Source organism: Zootoca vivipara, chromosome 3 (genome assembly GCF_963506605.1).
Source record: "Zootoca vivipara chromosome 3, rZooViv1.1, whole genome shotgun sequence".
NCBI classification, from domain to species: domain Eukaryota; kingdom Metazoa; phylum Chordata; class Lepidosauria; order Squamata; family Lacertidae; genus Zootoca; species Zootoca vivipara.
The window spans coordinates 34,552,251-34,571,603 of NC_083278.1; the positions used below are offsets into that span (position 1 = coordinate 34,552,251).

The 19,353-nt window shown below is 40.5% G+C and overlaps 1 protein-coding gene across 1 annotated transcript in view; it reads left to right on the forward strand.

Moving 5' to 3' along the window:
• Positions 1–18,995, forward strand: part of ADGRB3 (adhesion G protein-coupled receptor B3) — a 432,921-nt gene extending 413,926 nt beyond the window's left edge. Inside the window, exons 29-31 of the mRNA XM_035109688.2 lie at positions 7,459–7,494; positions 15,309–15,413; positions 18,182–18,995. Coding sequence (XP_034965579.1) covers positions 7,459–7,494; positions 15,309–15,413; positions 18,182–18,373 — 333 coding nt within the window. The 3' untranslated portion in view covers positions 18,374–18,995. The remainder of the gene's footprint in view (positions 1–7,458; positions 7,495–15,308; positions 15,414–18,181) is intronic.
• The last annotated feature ends 358 nt before the right edge of the window (positions 18,996–19,353 follow it).

Below are 19,353 nucleotides of genomic sequence, written 5' to 3' on the forward strand. Positions count from 1 at the left end.
ACACACTTACTTGGAAGTATGTTTCATTAAATCAACAGCATTTTCAAGATGTGTTTTGTTAATGAGATATTACAATGAAAACAAAATAAGGTAGAACTTCCATATACGCAAGCCAGGGGGTGCTGAAATAGTAAGGAGCACATCAAGCCCTTCTTGCCTGCCACACTTATTTATATCTTTATTGAATTTATATCCAACCTTTTCTCCCAAGGACTGCAAGGTGATGCACATAGTTCTTCTCCCATATTCTCCTCACAACAACATTGTTGAGATCGTTTAGGCTGAGAGTGAGTAATGGACCCAAGATTTGAACCCTGGCCTCCCAGGTCCTAGTCCAACACTCTAACCACTACACCACAGTGGTGCCTTGCATGAACTGCTGATAATACAGAGGCTTCGTTCCTTTGATTCCTTCTGCTCAAAAATGTAAAGCAAAAGCTCTGCGAACTGGGCCTTGTACAATCAAACTCAGAGGGACTAGTTCACAATTGACTCACACCACTCCACTATCATGCTATTTCAACACACACCCATGGAAAACCTACAGTGCCAGAATAGCACTGGTGTCATTTCATGAACAATTTACACCACAAGAGTGAGATCTGACGTCCCTGCAATAGCAATGGAAGGGGATAAAATAAAAACTATGGCTCACATCCTGCAATATAATATATGTCTTCTATATTCTGTGTAAAAGGAGCTATCAAAGAATGGCTCTTAAAAAGGAATGGTGGGAAAGCAACCTTTATGCGAGCCCAAAATTTGATAAAGGCTGATATTCACATGCAGCAATTTCAGATTAATTTTGCAAATGTTCAAAAACTGATTTTCTGACTCTCAACTTTTACTCTAGCATAGACCCAAACGAAAAGCTTGAGTCATAATTTAGAAGACATCTGTTAAGTAAATAGATATGTCACTCATATAGTCACCCAGAACAGTTCTGATGTACCCCATATATATTTCCGATATATAGTAACTCGATATAATAAATCTGCTCAGTATGTTTCAGCACTCAAGTGATTCTAACTGCATGTATAATATTTTTATTCATACAAAATCATTCTTCTATGACTAGCCCATAATAGTGACTAATAGCCTGCAAACCTTATATCCAGCCCTCTTAAGCCTGACTTCTGAAGTAGAGAGATCCTCATAAAAGGATACAGTGGTACCTCTACTTACGAATAACTCTACTTACGAATGTTTCTACTTACGAATGGAGCTCCGTCCGCCATCTTGGATGCGGTTTAGATAGGATTTTTTCTACTTATGAACTTTTAGATAGGGTTGCTTCTACTTACGAATTTTTTCTCTCAATGCATTCCTATGGGATTTGACTTACAATTTTTTTCGACTTACGAATGTGTGTTCGGAACGCATTAAATTCGTAAGTAGAGGTACCACTGTATTTAAATTGGGGCGGAGGTGGAGAGGAGGGGAAACAAGCAAGTCACCTTTTCAACTGCACTTTTACATTTCTAAAACAAGCAGAAAAGGGGGGGGGGCGGTTGTCACTTTTTGCATTTTATTTTGCAGAAGGGAAATTAAATCTTGTCCTGGGCTGAGATCTTGGACGTCAAGTTTAATATGAGAGTGAATTATAAATCACCGATAATAAGGATTTATATTAATGGAAACATGGGTACAAGCTTCACCATAATATTATATCTCTTGTTTCAATTATAGCCTGCACTGCATAATATATCTTGAGTGATATCTTATGTAATTAATCAGGTGGCCGATTATAATAAGGAATACAGCAGGCATTCACCCTGTCTCACCGAAGGCTTGCATTAGTCATTGGGTGGGAGCCGTTCCCTCCCTGCTGCCAGCAGCTTAGTGCAGGTTGCTTCACGAAAATTATCCTTCAGCGCTATTCTATTTTTGTCCTCCAGTGAGCAGAGTTCAAAGTTGTTCTGGAATTATACAGCGAAAGCTCTACATGGTTAGTTCAAAGCTAAATTGACTTAAAATGAATTATTGCTGCAGTCTTCCTCTCCCTAGGTTTTCTTCTCTCTCTCTTTCTTGTGCTTTCCGTGTAGGATGAAGCTTTGTGCCTATAATGTGGATTTTATCACTGTCATATAACCATGGAAATAAGCCAGATGGAAAAGGTGCCACTGGGTCATCATTTCCTGTCAATGCAGGAGTGTGAATAGATTACATTCGCCCCCTCGCCCCCTCTCAAACCTCTTGCCCAATGCAGTGCCCACGTTAATTGTTCTACAGTCAAAGTAGCTAATGGGAAAATTTTGCTCTGGCATTCAACCTAGATACGCTTTTCTTAATTTCAGCCCATTGTTCTTAATGAACAGCTTCTCAGGCAACAACCACCATCAGATATGCCTAATTAATTAGTATATTAATTTACTTCTAATACCTCCCCCAGACTCAGAACAGTGGCTTATCCAACCTGGATGGCTTTTTGACTTACTATTTTACCTGTTGTAAAAAACTTTTTTAAATTATTTGTTTGTTTGTTGGGTATTATCTTGCCATTCAGCCTTTCACAAAACCCCCAGCTCTCGCCTTTACTTTTTGACAGGGCTGGGGAACCTGTGAACTTTCGGATGTTGCTGAACTACAACTCCCATCATCCCTGCCCATTGGCCACACCGGAGTCCAGCAAGCTTTAGAGATCCACAAGTTTCCCATCCCTCCCTTTGGAGATTACTCAGTATGCATTACTGCCACAGACTTATTCAGTCACCAGGTTTTTTTGGGGGGGGGGGCTATGATCTCATCAACTATAATATGGGACATGAACCACCTATGTTTAGGTCCTGTGTTGATTCCAGGGAGAGAGTAATAATAAATGAATGAATGAGTAATTGAGGGTCAGAGGGATTTAAATGTACTTGACTATAATTGGGTTTTGCTCGTCGTTATTTGTCAAAGGGCACTTTTTGTATATTGTGATTGATCTCCATGACGAAACAAGCACATAGCAGGAAAGTATAATGTGGTGTGTAGGGACGCATGATTCAGGTTGCGTTTAAAGGCAAACCTACTTAATTTGCAATTTCCAAAACAATGCACCTACCCAAACAGCAATCCTTCAAATTTTGGCCTTCTCTAAATTTTGCAGTGCCAGGTAATATGAATAAAAATGCATATACCAAGATAATGTGTGCATTATATTAGGGGGAATTGCTTTGCACAAAAAAAAGTATGTATATGAGGAGAAATCTGAGTTAAAATGCTGATAATACTTTATGAGAACTTTTTTAAAATTCACATACTAGTATGGGAATGTGGAGAACAGAACATTAAAATTGGAAAAATGAGAAACTCAGAGAAACCAACATTGGCAAATTCACCCATCCATTGCTGTCACAAAGAGCTGTCTAGTCAGATTATTTATCAAGTACAGTAAAAAAGGAAACAATAGGAAACACTCTCGGGTACATTTCAATCCTTACAGTACACAGAACATTTTTTATTATGTGAAGCAGCCCTAAGACTACGTGCAGTTTCTCTCTTTGCTAATTGATATAACATTTTAGCTTGCTATTTTAATACATGACACTTATTTTTAAAGCTTGTCTGGTTGCTTACTAGAACAATGGGCGGTTGTGAACAGGGTCAATGGCTTTACTGTGCCACAGTCCAAGACCATTACATACTGCAAAAACGATGGCATTCACAAACAATAGGTTATGAGTTGCACAGTTTATGCAAAATCCATTTCCTTTAGAAACAGAAGTCGCCGGAAAGTATTTTAAGCACATCAGCACACAATTTGAAAAGAGGTGCCAGATTATTGAAGTGACAGATTGCCATCCCACCACCCCATAGACACATTTCACAAGTGACATTACGCAGAGTATATCAGAGATAGTGTAAAAAGCTTGGCTCCAACATCTCCCTGCGTGGACCTGTTTGTTATTTGTTTTGTTCTTCCAGAACTTCTGGATCAGCTCAATAGATATCTTATTTTCTTGTGAAAGTAGCGTAACATCACATCAACATTATAATAACATCAGATCATCATCATGATACCACATAACTTGTAGGAAGAAGTTCAGCATGTTAAAGTATTTCATATGCAATTGCTCTGTAGAGTAATTTGCTTTTTTTAAAAATGAAGCCTTGACTCTGGCCACTGGAAAACAGCTGAATGTTATCACAATCGTTGTTTCCTGGGACGGAAAAGAAATGGCTACCCCAATGGGCTTCCCATGGGGACAGCCACTTGGTTCTCTGCCCAATGATCCTATCAGTATAACTGATGAAATGCCATCATTCTCCGCTGTATCCCAGGGCAGACATGAGGCTTCAATTTGTGCAGAGCTTTCAGCTTTTTGATTGAGTAAAAAAGCCCACCCCCTAGCAGCCTGGCCATCTATAATAAGATATACCCTACCTCTCACCTAAACAGAATTGGACACACACTGTTTATGGGGGAGGGGGGTTTGATACTATGGAGTGAAATGGGTAATTATTAATTGAATGAAGTTTGGTTTTGAACTGGATCCATCTGGGTGGGCGCTCTACTAACTAATTGGGTTTGAGGTAATCTGGAGGAGGGCTACAAATCGATTTATGGATTTATTTGAAGTAGACATTGTTACTACTCTTTTGATTTATGACCCACACTTCACCCTAAGGTCCCAAGGTAGGCCACACCAATGTAAAATACAATACCGAAAACAAATTGCAACTAAAAGTATAGGGTGGGTCCTAAAAAAATATACATCTCAGGTGTCAAAGGGCAGTAAAGAGGAGCACCTTCAGGATATCATGAAAATATAAAGTTCTCAACTTTACCAGAAGCTTTAAGCAGACCCCTTAAGTGGGTGTTGTGTGGGCACTCAAGACTAATTGCCCAGTTATGTACTTACATACACAATGCCACTGTATTTGTGTCACTCATTAGCAGAGAAACGGGGAGAGTGCGAAATGGATTCTAACCACTTCGTTTTTCATTTCCTGGAGTGCCGACTTCAGCGGACCATATCCATCCATTTTTAAATAACCGCTATCAAGCCAATGAGCAAAAACAAATTTACTGTCACCTGATGGTTTTTAAATGACAATTTTAACGACCTAATTAGTTGTCGAATCATCTATTTTCTCTCTGTGGTCATAGAGGCAGATCTGCTGCATCTGACATTCTGATTTAAGAGGATATCCTAACCCCTATAAAATTACTGTTTTGTAAAACCACATTTAAGGTTTCTTGTTAAACCTTTGGCTTTTTATTTTTGTACTGTAAGTGTTCTAAACAATCTTTAAACAGCCTCTTTAGTTACTGGAGGGGGAAAAAACCCTAATGCATTGCTTTTCAAATAATCTCTTTTCTATCACGAGGGCTGCAATCCTTTACCCACTTTCCTGGGAATAAGCCCTACTTAACTCTGTGCACATTCACTTAAGAGTAAACCCAAATGAAGTGGCTCACTTCTGTGTAAACATGCCTAAGGTCAGTCTGTAAGCTCCTAACTTTCTGGCTGCAAAATCAGTAGAAAATATAGCAACACCTTAATTCTCTTTAAATTGCCTTCACTGAAATTAGTGGGATTGCAAAAATGAAATCATTGTTTGCAGATGCCTTCTAACTGTCCCATTTCAGCTGAGATAGCCATGCCTTTCAGAGACTCTAGTGATCCTACTTTTCAAAAAGCAACTTTTTATTCCGCACTCCCGCCTTTGGTATAAGCTGAAGCAAAGAGTTATCACCACACTTAAATGGCCCTTTAGACAGTACAGTGGTGCCTTGCTAGACGAATTTAATTCGTTCCAGGACTCAATTCATCCTACGAAAAATTCGTCTAGCGAGTCCCGGTTTCCCATAGGAATGCATTGAAACTTATTCAATGCATTCCTATGGGCTCCGGGCGACTGCCGGCTGGCTCGGGGACTTCCAGCTGCTCCGGCGCTGCTGTATCGTGGGGGGGGGGGTGCTTCCCGCTTCTCAGATTTGCCTTCTTCCCTTGCTACAGCTGGTTCCCCTTTCGCTAGACAAATGCCCCTTCCGCCAGACAAACATAGGTTTTGTGATCGGAGGTTTTTATGGCCACGCTTCGCAAGACGAAGCGGGGGCCATAGAAAACCTCGTCGTCTTGCGAGGCAACCTCCGATCGCAAAACCTATTCGTATAGCGGAAAATTAGTCTAACAGGGCATTCGTCTAGCGAGGCACCACTGTACATGCTTTTTTTATGCCTTTTAGTTACAGTGATACGGAGCCAGATCTACCATTGGGCAAAGGGAGGCAATTGCCTTTGATGACAGATGCTGGTTGTTCTTCCTTAGACCACCAGCCACCTCCATTTCCCTCTGTTGCAGGGTAGCACTATATGGCATTTTATCTCTTGTAAGATGGGATTAGTGTTCTGTAACTAACATAAATGAATTGGTGTGTGTGTGTGTGTGTGTGTAAGCAGATGGTTGCCTGCCCTTCTAGTGCCTGACACATTTAAATCTGGATTGTTTTGGGCCCACCGTTGTCTACCAGAACAAATCATTTGCCTGCCAGGCTCTACTCAAAACCCCACCCACCCATACAGAGGAATGTGCCTCCCCATTCCAGTAGTTGCTTGATGCTTGACCTCACTATGGATAATCTCGGTTGCCATATTTGGGGCCAGGAAGGACTTCCTTCGTCAGACTAATTGCCCTCATCTGAAGGTTTTCCCTTCCTCATAGCAGTTGCCACAACTTTGATGGGTTAGGCATTGGGTAAAGCCTTACTCATGTTCGGAGGAGAGGTTGTTAGCCTCTGTCTTCTGCTCTGAGTAAACGGAGTATCCCCGTTAAAGGGATCCAGGAGGAGGTGCTTCTGTCCAGATGCCCAGGAGGGGGCCACGGCCATAGCACTCCCCAAGGAGACACATACTTGATGTTTGTCATAGCTCTTCCCCATCCCTGGATCGACTGCCATAAAGCATCCAGCAAGTGAGCTGGCTGATATAGGATATACTCAATACCTAGGCCAACTCCCCTTACTTCTGTAATCAATGAAGTTGTGGCCTTATTCGAGCCAAATGATTGTTGTCATGTGTGGTTCAATGATCTCAGGTGAAGCAGTGGTTTCACAGCGCTTTGGCACACCTTTGGCACATCATTAAGCTCATGGCAGATAGCTAGTGGCATCCTCAAATATTCTTAGCTTTAAAAAAAAAACCCAGCAAGTTTTTTTTAAAAAAAAATCATTTACAAAACCCAATTTAAAGACGACCTCAGTTTTCACTTCTGTAGGTAACCAGTTACTATTGCAAACTTTGGAGCGGTAGTTGTACAGAAGGGTGGTGATTTAAAACAAAAACTGCAAGTTCACATGATGAGCTAGTGAAATCTGTTTGAAGATGAAATTGAAAAATATTTCATAAGGTGAAACTGTTGTCATGTTAATATTCAGTTAAAAAATGTGTGCCATTTCTTAATGTGAAAACTTCAAATTAATATGCACTTGTGTTTTTTTGTTTTGTTTCCCCTGCTCAATCCTTAATAGAGAAGAAAATCACGCTATTCTGACCTCGACTTTGAAGTAAGTTTTCTTGCATTATTTCAGTTGTATTTGATTTAAAGCAATGTGAATGGGAAGTGTTTATCTTAATAAATGTTTTGACAGCTTTTATAGAGACAGCTTTTTGCTAAACTTCATTTTTGAAAGCTATGCTAGAGTTGTCCCTTTTCAACGTATCATAAATCTGCACTTTTTAAAGTATTTCCAAAGCTCCACTTTCACAGTCCATTTGAACTTGTATGAATGGAACTTCCCCCCCTATTTTAAATATCTATACAATATTCTGTGACTCCCTCCCTTCTTGAGGACTATGGCTTCCCCTGTGAGAGAAGACGACTAGGGCTTATTTACATATGTTAATCTATTTAAACGTTTTGCACAGCGAGAGCCTCATTGCTGAATTTTGAGATTGAGCTGGATAAAAGAAACCCTAGTTAGCAGTCAGGGCAACCAGCCAGGACAGTTTTGTTTTGTTGTTGTTGTTGTTTTAAAGCTCTCTTGCATGCTGAGCTAGGCTGTTGTCAGCCAGACCAATGGCCAGATAGCATCACCCATTCCGTATTTAACAATCTGGACTGAAGCCTGTATAGGTACTTCCAGAGAAATCTGTAACTCTGTGTAGCTGTACACATGACAATATTCCCAGGTCTTTGTGGCCTCTGAAACTCTGGGGGTATGCTGTGAACATGCAGGGAGGCAATTGTACATTGTGGGTGGGAATCAGGCCTGCAACTGAATTAGATAATGAGGCATGGAGAGAAATGAAACACACTGTATGAAGCTGCTGTCTACCAAATCATACCAGATCTCTGTGGTCACAGCCCTGCTATGAGAGCTTTTAACTGAAGATGCCACAACCTGCAGCTCCAGCTTTCTGTGTTCTGAGACATTGTCATTTATCATCTTCTGTTCTAGATCTTCTAAGCCCTTGATTTTGGAGGTTCAGGTCCATTTAGGTTGTTATAAATTGGACATCTAAATATTAAAGCTGATTCGTTTTTGGAAAGCCTGGGCTTGGTTATTTAGTCGATGGAGATATGGGTGCTTTATAAAATATCCACTGATTAAGATTATTTAATCCTAAACACAATTGTTATCCAGAGGGGGGGGGGGAGGGAGAGTTCAAAGTCATTAATGAAATGTATAGGTCTAGTACCTAACACTCTCATCATAACCCCACTACTTGAATATGAGTGCCACCCATTTCAGTGGAAGATGCTTTCAAGAAATGTGTTTAGAATTGAGCAGTGCCTCTGTATACTCAGAGCAGAACGTCCCTCGTCTGTTCAGTGGAATATTAATGATTAGTGGAATCTTGGTTTATGCATAAGCTTCCTGTTCACGCAAGTTAACTATCTGATATAATTAATTATGTGTTCCTCTTGTGAAGCTGAAGCTTCATCATGTTTGCATAGCCAATATACACTTAGGACCACTTTATCATCGCCTGAGAAGCATGTAGTAACTGTAATTTGAAAAATAATCCATATTAATGTGAATGGGCACAGAGCAGTATATAGCACAAGATGTAGCACAAGATATGCTGTGAATGAGCCTTCTTGCATTTGAGAGAGGAATCTGATTTACCATTAGCACATACCTGATAAAAATGCTATTAAAAGAAAAGCCTAATGTTTCATGAATTGTTCCTTATAAAAAAAATACCTCTTATCTAAAAAGCCTACATTGTCATAGGGACACAGAGCACTCCCTTATACTGAGTCAGACCGACAAGTTCAGGGGTTCCCAGTCCCCTGGTCTACATCTGATCTGCAAGCTTCATTCAGGTGGTCTGCAGCATTATCCTCTTAATTGTACCGTTATTGCTTTCTTACTGAAATTGCAATGCAATAAAACGCAATGCAAGTTCTATAGAATGGAAACTGTAAGACAATAAAATACGTACAATATGATAATAAAGGAAGCAATATATACAATTAAAAACCATACAGCATTTGTAGCACAGTGCACTGCAGTTGCTACAGTGGGAAGAAAAATCATTCAGTGGTCCACCAAGACCACCAGCAATTTTCAAGTGGTCCAGGAGGTAGAGGAAAGGTATTCAAACCATGTTACTGGTCCATCTCATTCAATACTGTCTACACTGACAGGCGGCAGCTCTCTAAAGTTTCAGACAGGAATTCTCTCCCAGCCCTACCTGGTGATTTTAGGGATTGAACCTGGTACCTTTCTGTATGCAAGGCAGGTGCTCTACCGATGAGCTTCAGCATTTCCCAAGTAGCATAATTAGGAAGCTGTTGTTAATTCAAAGTATGCCTATGAAGAACAGACATAATCTCAACTCACACCAATAACTGCAGTACAAGATTTTGATTGCAGAACGATTTTTTTCACTTGCAGAGTGAGGCTCCAATCCTACCCCATTTACCTGGGAGTAAGCTCTGCTGAATTCACTGGGATCTTCTTAAGAGTAGAGATGGTTAGGAGTGCAGCTAAAACTTTCATATTACAAGCAGGCAGACAGACAGACAGATGGTGATTACCTCCCCCCCAAAAAAACAATTGATATTAACATAAGGTCACATGTGATTAATAATATTTTATATGATTGGTTTTAAGACTGTGTCTATAATGTATTGCTGAGCTTGAAATATCTAACCATTAAAAACCCTGCCTAGCCACTATTCATGCCAGTCAATGCTTCTGCCCTTGTAGCATTAGGTGCCACTTTAACAGCCACTGAACATCTATAAAGGAACCAAAAACAACTATCTAACTACAGTATCTTTTTTCTATATATATTTTTTCCTTTGGCTAGCAGCAGTAAGATCAATGAGTCACTGGCTCCGGAATCTGAATTCAACAGTTAAAGGTTCTCCCTGGCAACTGACAAAAGCTCTCCAGCTGCCTCAAAATCCAGGCTGCAAACTTGCTGTAGGGCAAACTATTATAAAGCTGCTCAGGTTGCTGCTATCTTAGCCCCACTGTGTGTGTGTGGGGGGGGGGGAATGGCCAGGAAACTCCGTTGTCTCTGCATGTGGGAGATCTAATAAAAGCAGAAATTCATATAAGGATCGTTTACCCACACACTTTGATTTGCTTATTGCTCTCTTCCCATCCACCCCCCTTCAATAATCAGCCACACTAACTTCCCTTTGGGGTGGTCAATTTTTTAAAATGCCAGAGATTCTAACTCTGTAGGTGTTCTGAAGAAGGTAGGCATTCTGCAGGTGCAGCTTCTCCTGACATAGTGGTATGTGAAGGGGAAAGTGGCACCTGTGGAAGAATGCCATGCCCTAGGAGTTCTTTAGAGGGGAAAAACTATGCTCCCATCAGAATCAGAGGTGTAGCAAGCCCAGGTGGTACCCGGTGCCCCCCCCCCATGCGGCTCTGGCTCTGGTGAAAAGTGAAAAACATGAATTGCAAAAAAAAACTAGAGCTTACAGAACCATAGCTGCCAAGTCTCCCGTTTTTTGTGGGAAACCCCCATATTTTAAACCGTTTCCCACTGGCAGCCCGGATTGGAAAAAATCCCGTAAATCCCCCGAATTTCCTACCTGCCACGGAGGCTCCATTTTGGGTGGCATCGGCACCCGATTTCCGGTGCCCAGACATGGGTAGCGCAGCACCGGAAGTTGCTTCTACACATGTCCAGACATGCATAGAAGCGACTTCCGGTGCCACACCGCTGCTGATCCCGCATTTTTCAGCGGGAGACTTGGCAGCTATGTACAGAACAAAACCGACTTCAGATAGGATATCAGCATTGAAAGAACATAAAAGAACAGTTGAAAAATCTCATGCAACAGAAAATTAAAAAAAAAAGGTCCCCATTGGGGGGGTGCTGAGTGTCACCCCCCTCCAGGGTGGCACCCGGGGCGACCCACCCCCTTCGCCCCCCTTGCTGCGCCACTGGTCAGAATGCCATCACTTTAGAACACTAACTTTCCAGGGGTGGGGGAGAAATTTGATTCAGTTTGCATTTAAAAGCAAATCCAGTTTGCAGTTTCCAAACCAGCATGCGAACTGAAACCTGATCATAAAATCATAGCATTGGAAATGACCCTAAGGGTCATCTAAGTCCAGCCCCCTGCAATGCATGAATCTTAACTACAGCATCCAAGACAGATGGCCATCCTTTGAAATTCACCCTTCTGCAGCCACGTAAGGGGTACAAAAATCCATATTTTAGGGTAAAATGTGCATTAATATGCATATATTCATGAATGAAAATGTAAAATACATTATACTAGGGAGAGCATAAATATTAGGGAATATAGGCTTTGCAAAAACATGTACATTAGACAAAACTGCATACGCACCTCCATTATTAGGAGAAAAATGCACTAAAATGCTGGAGAATTCTTGCGAGGGTTCTTTAAAGAATCATAAAGCGATGTGAAGAATAGAACTTAAAACTGGGGGGGGGGGGCAGAGAGAAACCAAACTTGACAGGTTAGCTCGTCCCTACTTCCCACACTGCTGATTCAGAGTGCAAGGGAAAGAACGGCGGAGGAGAAGGCATATACAAAAGTGTGAACCAGGTTGAAACTGTGATTGCTATTACATAACAAAAAACAAGCTCAGGTCAAGGAAGTGAGGAGGAGAAGAACACTCAAGCAATTCTACTCTGTACTTCTTGAAAATGTAACCCCATGTCAGGGGTGGGGAACCCTTTGCAGCCCGAGGGCCATATTATCTCATGAGCAACCTTACCAGGGCCACATGCCAGTATGGGGTTGGACCAGAGGGGAAAGTAGGCAAGGCAACTGATTCTTACCTTTTGTAACAGTAGGCTACTTTCCACTCATGTAAAATTAAGAGGCTTGCACACATTCTCACACCCACGCCCTTTCATCCAAGTAAACATAAGTGCAAAAGAGAAGCCTGCTGGATCAGGTCAATTGCCTATCTAGTCAGCATCTTCTTGTCACTTTCCACCAGCTTTTCAGAGGCAGAAGTTAAGCTAACCAGCCTGCAACTTTCAGGTTCCATCCCGGTTCCCTTTCTAAAAATTGGTGTTACATTGGCAGAGCTCCAGTCCTCAGGCATGGAAGCTGATCTGAGGAACAAATTACACATCCTTGTTGGAAGATCACATTAGAGCTGTTAAAGAACTCTCAGGTAGATGCCATCCAGAGCCAGTGATTTTGTCAGTTTTTATTTTGTCTGCTAGGCCGAGATCTTCATCTATCATCACCCCTATTTGCCTCAGTTTCTCAGACTCCCTTCCTACAAAGGCACTCAAAGAGGGTGCAGAGCAGGGCTAGAGAGTGCCCAAGGGACCGGCTATAGATAGGCACAGAGGGTTATATTTGATCCCTATCTCTGGGCTTTACAACTGAGGTGAGGAGGGGAGAATGAAATTAAGCCTGCATGTCCCACCTCTTCATCCCCACACATAGATGGGCTCTTCTACACAGAATCTGTGCACGTGCAACATTGGAAGGCAGGCCCAGGGGCTCAATTGTTTTCCTCCAAGAACTGTCATTTGCACAGGGCTGTACAGATGAAATGGAGAAAAGATGCAGGTTCAGTCTGCAGCAGTTCAAGTTTGGACTCACAGGTCCTACTTATTCTGCATGTTTTGGCTATGTGTCATCATCCCCTGCCCCACCACCCCAAATATATATATATATTTTTAAGGCATTCACTTAATGAATCTTCATAACGAGTAGGAAGCCTATGACGCATTAACAACTAAATCAACCTACCTTAAAGGCAATTAAAACTTTTTTTAAAAGTATGTAAGGAGAAATTATATAATCACCATACTGAGCAAATACTGTGAGTCATAACTATGCCATTTAGAAAGTCAGATATTCAGCTTGGTTCTCTTTCTTGGAGAATTTTTCTCTATGGCAACTGATTCAAAGACATCCTTCCTATCACTGAAGAGAGCAGATTTTAGCATCTGATAAATACAGATGATGCCTTGCACATCTAAAACATTCTGTTCTCCTTTATCTGTCATCCTGTTACATATTTCTAAATTGTCTGACAAAGTGATTGCAAGGATGTGTGCACATTTTGCCAAGCTCACCAACTGTTGTTCCTCTTGTTGTTGAAGAGGGGTGCCCCTTCAGTATGGAGAGGCACACACATATATATATTGGCTGGATCCTAGGATGTTCAGAAAGCTTGCATAAAGGGAATTTCTCATACCCCCCACCCTGCCCCACCCTTGAGAAGGCTCTCCAGTAGTTCAAGCTCCCCTCCTGAACAATGTGGCACAATGGAGGCCCAATGTGGGAGGTGGGAATCTCTCAATATCAAGCTTGTGTTCTACATAAGAAAGTTCCCAAAAGGAAAGTTCTTTCTCTTTGCAGTCCCCCACAGCCCATTCCACACTGTCTCTCCAGAGAGGTCTCTGAAGATTGCTATGCTCAATGCTTTCTTGTCAGAGCTCGTGCAGTGATGAGGCAAGAAGCCCAGTCCCACTCAGGCTTGAATCCATGTGCTATATGCAATTCATGCATGAGTAGGAGTAGATGAATCTGTTAATTTTGTTTTCTCGCAGCTTCTAGTTTTTCCAGTATTAAATTCAGTTCTCTACATTTCCACAACCATGTGCAATTTTTAATTAAAAGAAAAATCCTCATGAAAATGAACCAGCATATTAGTGTGGATTTTTCATTAAAAAAAACACTTTTCCTTATGCTGTTGTGGCTAATATTCACATTTTTGTAAGTAGTTCCCCCTAATATAGTGTATTTTGTATGCTGTGTTCTAAAATATATGCATTATTATGCACACTTTCCCCCAATATGTGCATTTTTGTACCTGCTGGTTGAAAAACCAAAACACAAAATTTTAGAAGTTAACATTTTGAAGGATAGTTTGAAAGGATAGTCTTTCATTTCACATATTGGTTTGAGAAGTGTGAATTAGGCAGTTCTCATTAAAATGAAAACAAAACTGAATTTCTCTTACAGCACAACCTCACCCACATGTACTCATAGAAAGACTCAGAATTCAGGGGAGAGCACTACTTCCAAATAAAAGAATTTAAGATTGTAGCCACTGTTCCACAATCCTGTTATCTTTGGAAGTGGAACCAGTTATGTGTAGGGCCAAGTTGGTACTTGGCATTACTAACAGTAAGATTAATACCTTGGAAACCCAGGAAATCACTTATGCGAGACTTCCTTCATAAATCTAGGTCTACTGTCTCTTAGGAGAATTATGTTTTGCAAGAAGGATCTCACTGAATCCTGCAGAACCCCACAATTCTTTAGAGCTTAATTGGTTTACAATTGCTTGCTATGTTCGCATGCCCACATTGTGAATCATGTTGTCACTGCTTGAGGCATCGGAAATCTAATCTCAGATTCAGATTTCTGCTGATAACCTTGATACTAAACTAATTTATAATGGGGCAAGACTTAGATCCAGACTTTGCCATGCTTAAAGTAGAGTAGACCCAGTGAAATCCATGGGTGCTGGCCAGGGGTGATGGAAGGCGTTGTGACACCCGAGGTGGGCATCGCTATGTAGGGCGCATATGTGGCATCACTACGTATGTCGCATGCGCCGTACGTAGCGCCACCACACATGCACTGTACATAGCGGTTTGCTGGCACCGCTACAGTATATTCATAGCACATATGTGGTAGCATAAAGGAATTGGGTAGTGGTTAGGGCAACTCAGTAAAGGGAAGGAGAAAAGGCAACGCTCTGTATCTGGGAAGTATATTACAAAGATCAAATAGGCGACGGTGCAATTAATTTTGAGTTCATTGTGTCTATAGGAAAGAGACAGCCCAGCCCAGCCAAATTCAATTTGCTTTATTAAGTTGGATGAAATAATGGTTCTTTTAAAACTGTGCCATGATTCATTATAAAGTATTAAGCAATTATATTCTATTTTGCAGAAGGTCATGCATACGAGGAAGAGGCACATGGAATTGTTTCAGGAATTAAATCAGAAATTTCAGACACTAGACAGATTTCGAGATGTACCAAAATCAGGCAGTATGGTAAGTATACTATTTTATTTTATTTTATTATTTTATTTTGCTATCCTCTTATGTACTTTTAATCTCTTACCATTTAAGAAGTATTAGGAAAGTTGTGGGTTTAAGTTGGATCATCTCAAAAGAGCTTATTATTCTCTTTCAGTGAGAATTGCCTAATAAGTAGAAAGCTCTCCAGCAGCTAGAACAGGGGTTAGGAACTTCAAGCTCAGGGGCTGGGTGTGCCTCTTCAGGCAGACCACACCATACCCCAAGCCATGCTCCCCATTGGCCCTCTTCCACCACTATTACTTGAGTACTTTTGCTAAGCTTGACTGTGTCCTTGAACTGTATCCATGAACCTCTGGCTTCCTGGATGAAGAATGTGTATGTGTATGTCTAGTTACAGGTAGGTAGCCGTGTTGGTCTGAGTTGAAGCAAAATAGAAAAATTCCTTCAGTAGCACCTTTAAAGACCAACTAAGTTTTCTATTTTGGTATGAGCTTTCGTGTGCATGCACACTTCTTCAGATAGTGTATCTGAAGAAGTGTGCATGCACACGAAAGCTCATACCAAAATAAAAACTTAGTTGGTCTTTAAGGTGCTACTGAAGGAATTTTTCTATGTGTATGTCTGTTTGTGTGGGGGAAAGCCCTCTGACTTTTATATGGCGAAAGTGTAGCTTACTGTACAAAGGAAAGAATTACATCCATTATCCTATCCATTTTTGTCTATGGCCCCATCCACAACTGGCACACCACCCTCAGAAATGAAATGGAGCCCTTGAGCTGGGAAAGGTTCCCGATTCCTGGGCTAGGGCCATGAGGGTGTGGAAAACAAGAGTTCAAATCCCCTGCTCAGCTGCAAATTTTACTGGAGAGTCTTGGACAAGCTTAAAGCACTTACTCAACTTTTAAGTGGGTGAGATCAACTTCATGTACGGTGCCCTAAGTTTCTTGGGTCAAATGTGGGATACATAAATAATATCCAGTTCTTTCACTTCTGTCATGTTTCATTGTGACAGAAATTGAGAACTTGCCTGGGAGGCAGCCATGCGGTTCTCTGCATGGTGTAAGCAAAACCTTAAGGCATTCCCTCTCCCATTACTCCTTTCCATACTATTCAGGGACCTGCACCTCTCAAATGATTAAATACACAAATAGCTTTAAAGGGCTGCAGCCTAAGTAACATAGTAACATCGAATCCCAAATGCATAAAAATAATTGCAATCAGATACTCATATTATATATTATTGGATGTAAAACATTTGCCTTAAGAATGAATATGTATTGAATATTCAACATCAACATTCACAGAAGACCATTTTTAATAATTGTATATATTATTCCCTCATAAAATAGTTTAGAATTACAATTTAGAGTTAAAACAAAAACATTAAATTGAACCTGAAATATGCCAAAGCCTTCCAACATCATATCTCTAGGCTGTTAATTTAAGACCAGCTGTGGTGGTGCGCCTTTATGGTAGTGTTAAAAATAAAGGTCCAATATATAAAAATAGAGGCTATATTTTCAGGGTTTACTAGCAAGTGCTTTATTAGCTTCTGTGTAAACCTCGTGTTAGAAGAAAAATATTCAGGATTAGTAAAGCCCATTGTTTGTTTGCTTTTCTGATATGAGAGCTTCTCTATAATGAGAAGCTCACACATTTCATGGCACTATCAGAATCTTATCTGGCTTCCATTATTTTTGCAAGCTCTCTTCTTGATCCCAGAGAAGGAATGGCACTATATCTACTTAGAATTTTATGGCCATGTTCTGAATTGAGTAGATTATTATTATTATTATTATTATTATTATTATTATTATTATTATTAGGGATCTGATGACTAGTTGTTAAAGGATTTCCCACTTTGCTACCAATTTTGAAGAGAATTTATGGAAACTAGCTCGTTTCAGTCCTAAAAAAAAAAAAACATTTAAAAGATTAAACATCAACTTAATCCCTTTGCTCCTATATCAGATCAGCCAAGGCAATGAAAAGTGACATAGACTACACATCCAGCAGGGAATAAGCTTTGATGAGTCTCCGAGGAAAAGAATCATGTAACTGTTGGGCAAGCACCAATAATGCTTCCCTATATTTACCCTCATCATACTGTATATTCTTGGCATGCAGCTACAATGAACCAGACAAGTATCCTTGATTAATCTTAGATACTGTGATGGGGCTGAGGCCAGGAAAGGATGCTGAGGGCCTTACAAAGTCAAAAGCCAGCACTGGATAGAGATGTTTCCCATCTGGGAGTTTGGATTACACTTAGCCTCAAGTTGTCACATGCTGTATTCGAGGGACACTTACAGTGGCTATGATGAGCCTTTAAATCCCACTTTGCAATTGAGAGGAGAGCTTTCAATGTCTTTCGTTACAGGGCCTACCACTAACCCAAACACACAGTCAGTTTCCAAGAAGGCTGTAAAACAGGCAGCTAATCCAATTTGGTGGGAAGTGCTCCTTGTCAAGTTAATTCCTGCTCACCTTTCTAGGAAATTGCAAATAAATATATAGCTGTCAGAGATGGTCAGTGAACCTTTGCTTCACTCAGTTCCAACCCTGCTACTGGGGGTTTGTTGGCAGATCTGCTGGCAAGCCTTTCAGTGTGCTGATTGAGCGTAGAAAAGGATGAGAAAATTGGCTGAATTTTGGCCAGTCTGATGTCTGTTTTTACATGTGATCTCTTGAAAGATCAAATCGGCAAAGAGGAAGTTTTAAAAAAGTTGTTTCTCTCTCTCTCTCCCCCGCACCCCACCTCATTCCCTTCAATTCCACAGGAAAATCCAACAGCAGCCAGCAAGGCTCCCTGGGACGCTTTCAAAAACACAAGTGACTACCCACATTATACCACAATAAATGTATTAGATACAGAGGCAAAAGATGCTTTAGAACTAAGACCATCAGAATGGGAGAAGTGTCTGAACTTGCCTCTAGATGTACAAGAAGGTGATTTTCAAACGGAGGTTTAACGAAAGAGGAAACAAACTCAAGAGAAAGTGAGATATAGAACAATTTTGTTTGCACTGACACTCAAGAGACTTGGGAAGCCTGACACGCCAATCTGAACATTGTGGCCGAGGCGTGTCAGCATCTTCATGTGCCAAATGTCAGTGGTTTCTTTTCGTACGATATATTCCCACTAGCAAAACTAGTGGAGAGCCCAGGTGTACAATTCTTACCATCGTGTCTTGTAAGTACCCGTGGAATGGATTTGTAAGGTAAATCTTTATAGATAAACCTCAAGCAACGGTTCATGTTGTAACAGCTTCATCTGGTTTAGTTTTCAAAAAACTTCACCATGAAGCACAATGTATATATTTATGCAGTTTTTAAAGTTTATAACAGTCTGTTTGGCCATTACTACACTTTTTACTTTATAATATAAAAAAGCAAAGTTTTGTCGTCATTAAATGAATGTCTGTTGAGCTACATTCTTCATTGCTTTAAATGCAATAAAGTAATAATCTCACTTTTATATGAATAATATATTTCACATCTTTATTATTGCAGTTTTCTCTGGAAAGCTCAGAGTAGCTTCTCCTGCTGCAGCTGTGTATAAAATATTTAAAATGTTGTATGGTGTAAATAAACTTTTGTCTACATATCAGTATTTTCAGTGCATTTTATTTTGGATTTGTTTATCGGAAATTTGCATATTTATAAAGTTTTCTTAAACAAAGCAGAAGCTGAAAATGTATTCAGAATTTTAATAGCATACTGTTATTACTCCTTTGAGACTAATGATTTCTCAAATGTAATAATAGGTTTGTGTGGCTGTTCTATTTTTCTACTCTATGGAGGCAACACACAATGTAAATTGGTCTTGTAAGAGCATTGCCACATTAGTTCTACTATATGCAGGTCTTAAGCTTTTTTATTTAGCTGCAGAAAGACAACAGTTTAGACAAATACTGTTCAACAAACAGAACTTGAGGGAAATGCTTCTCTG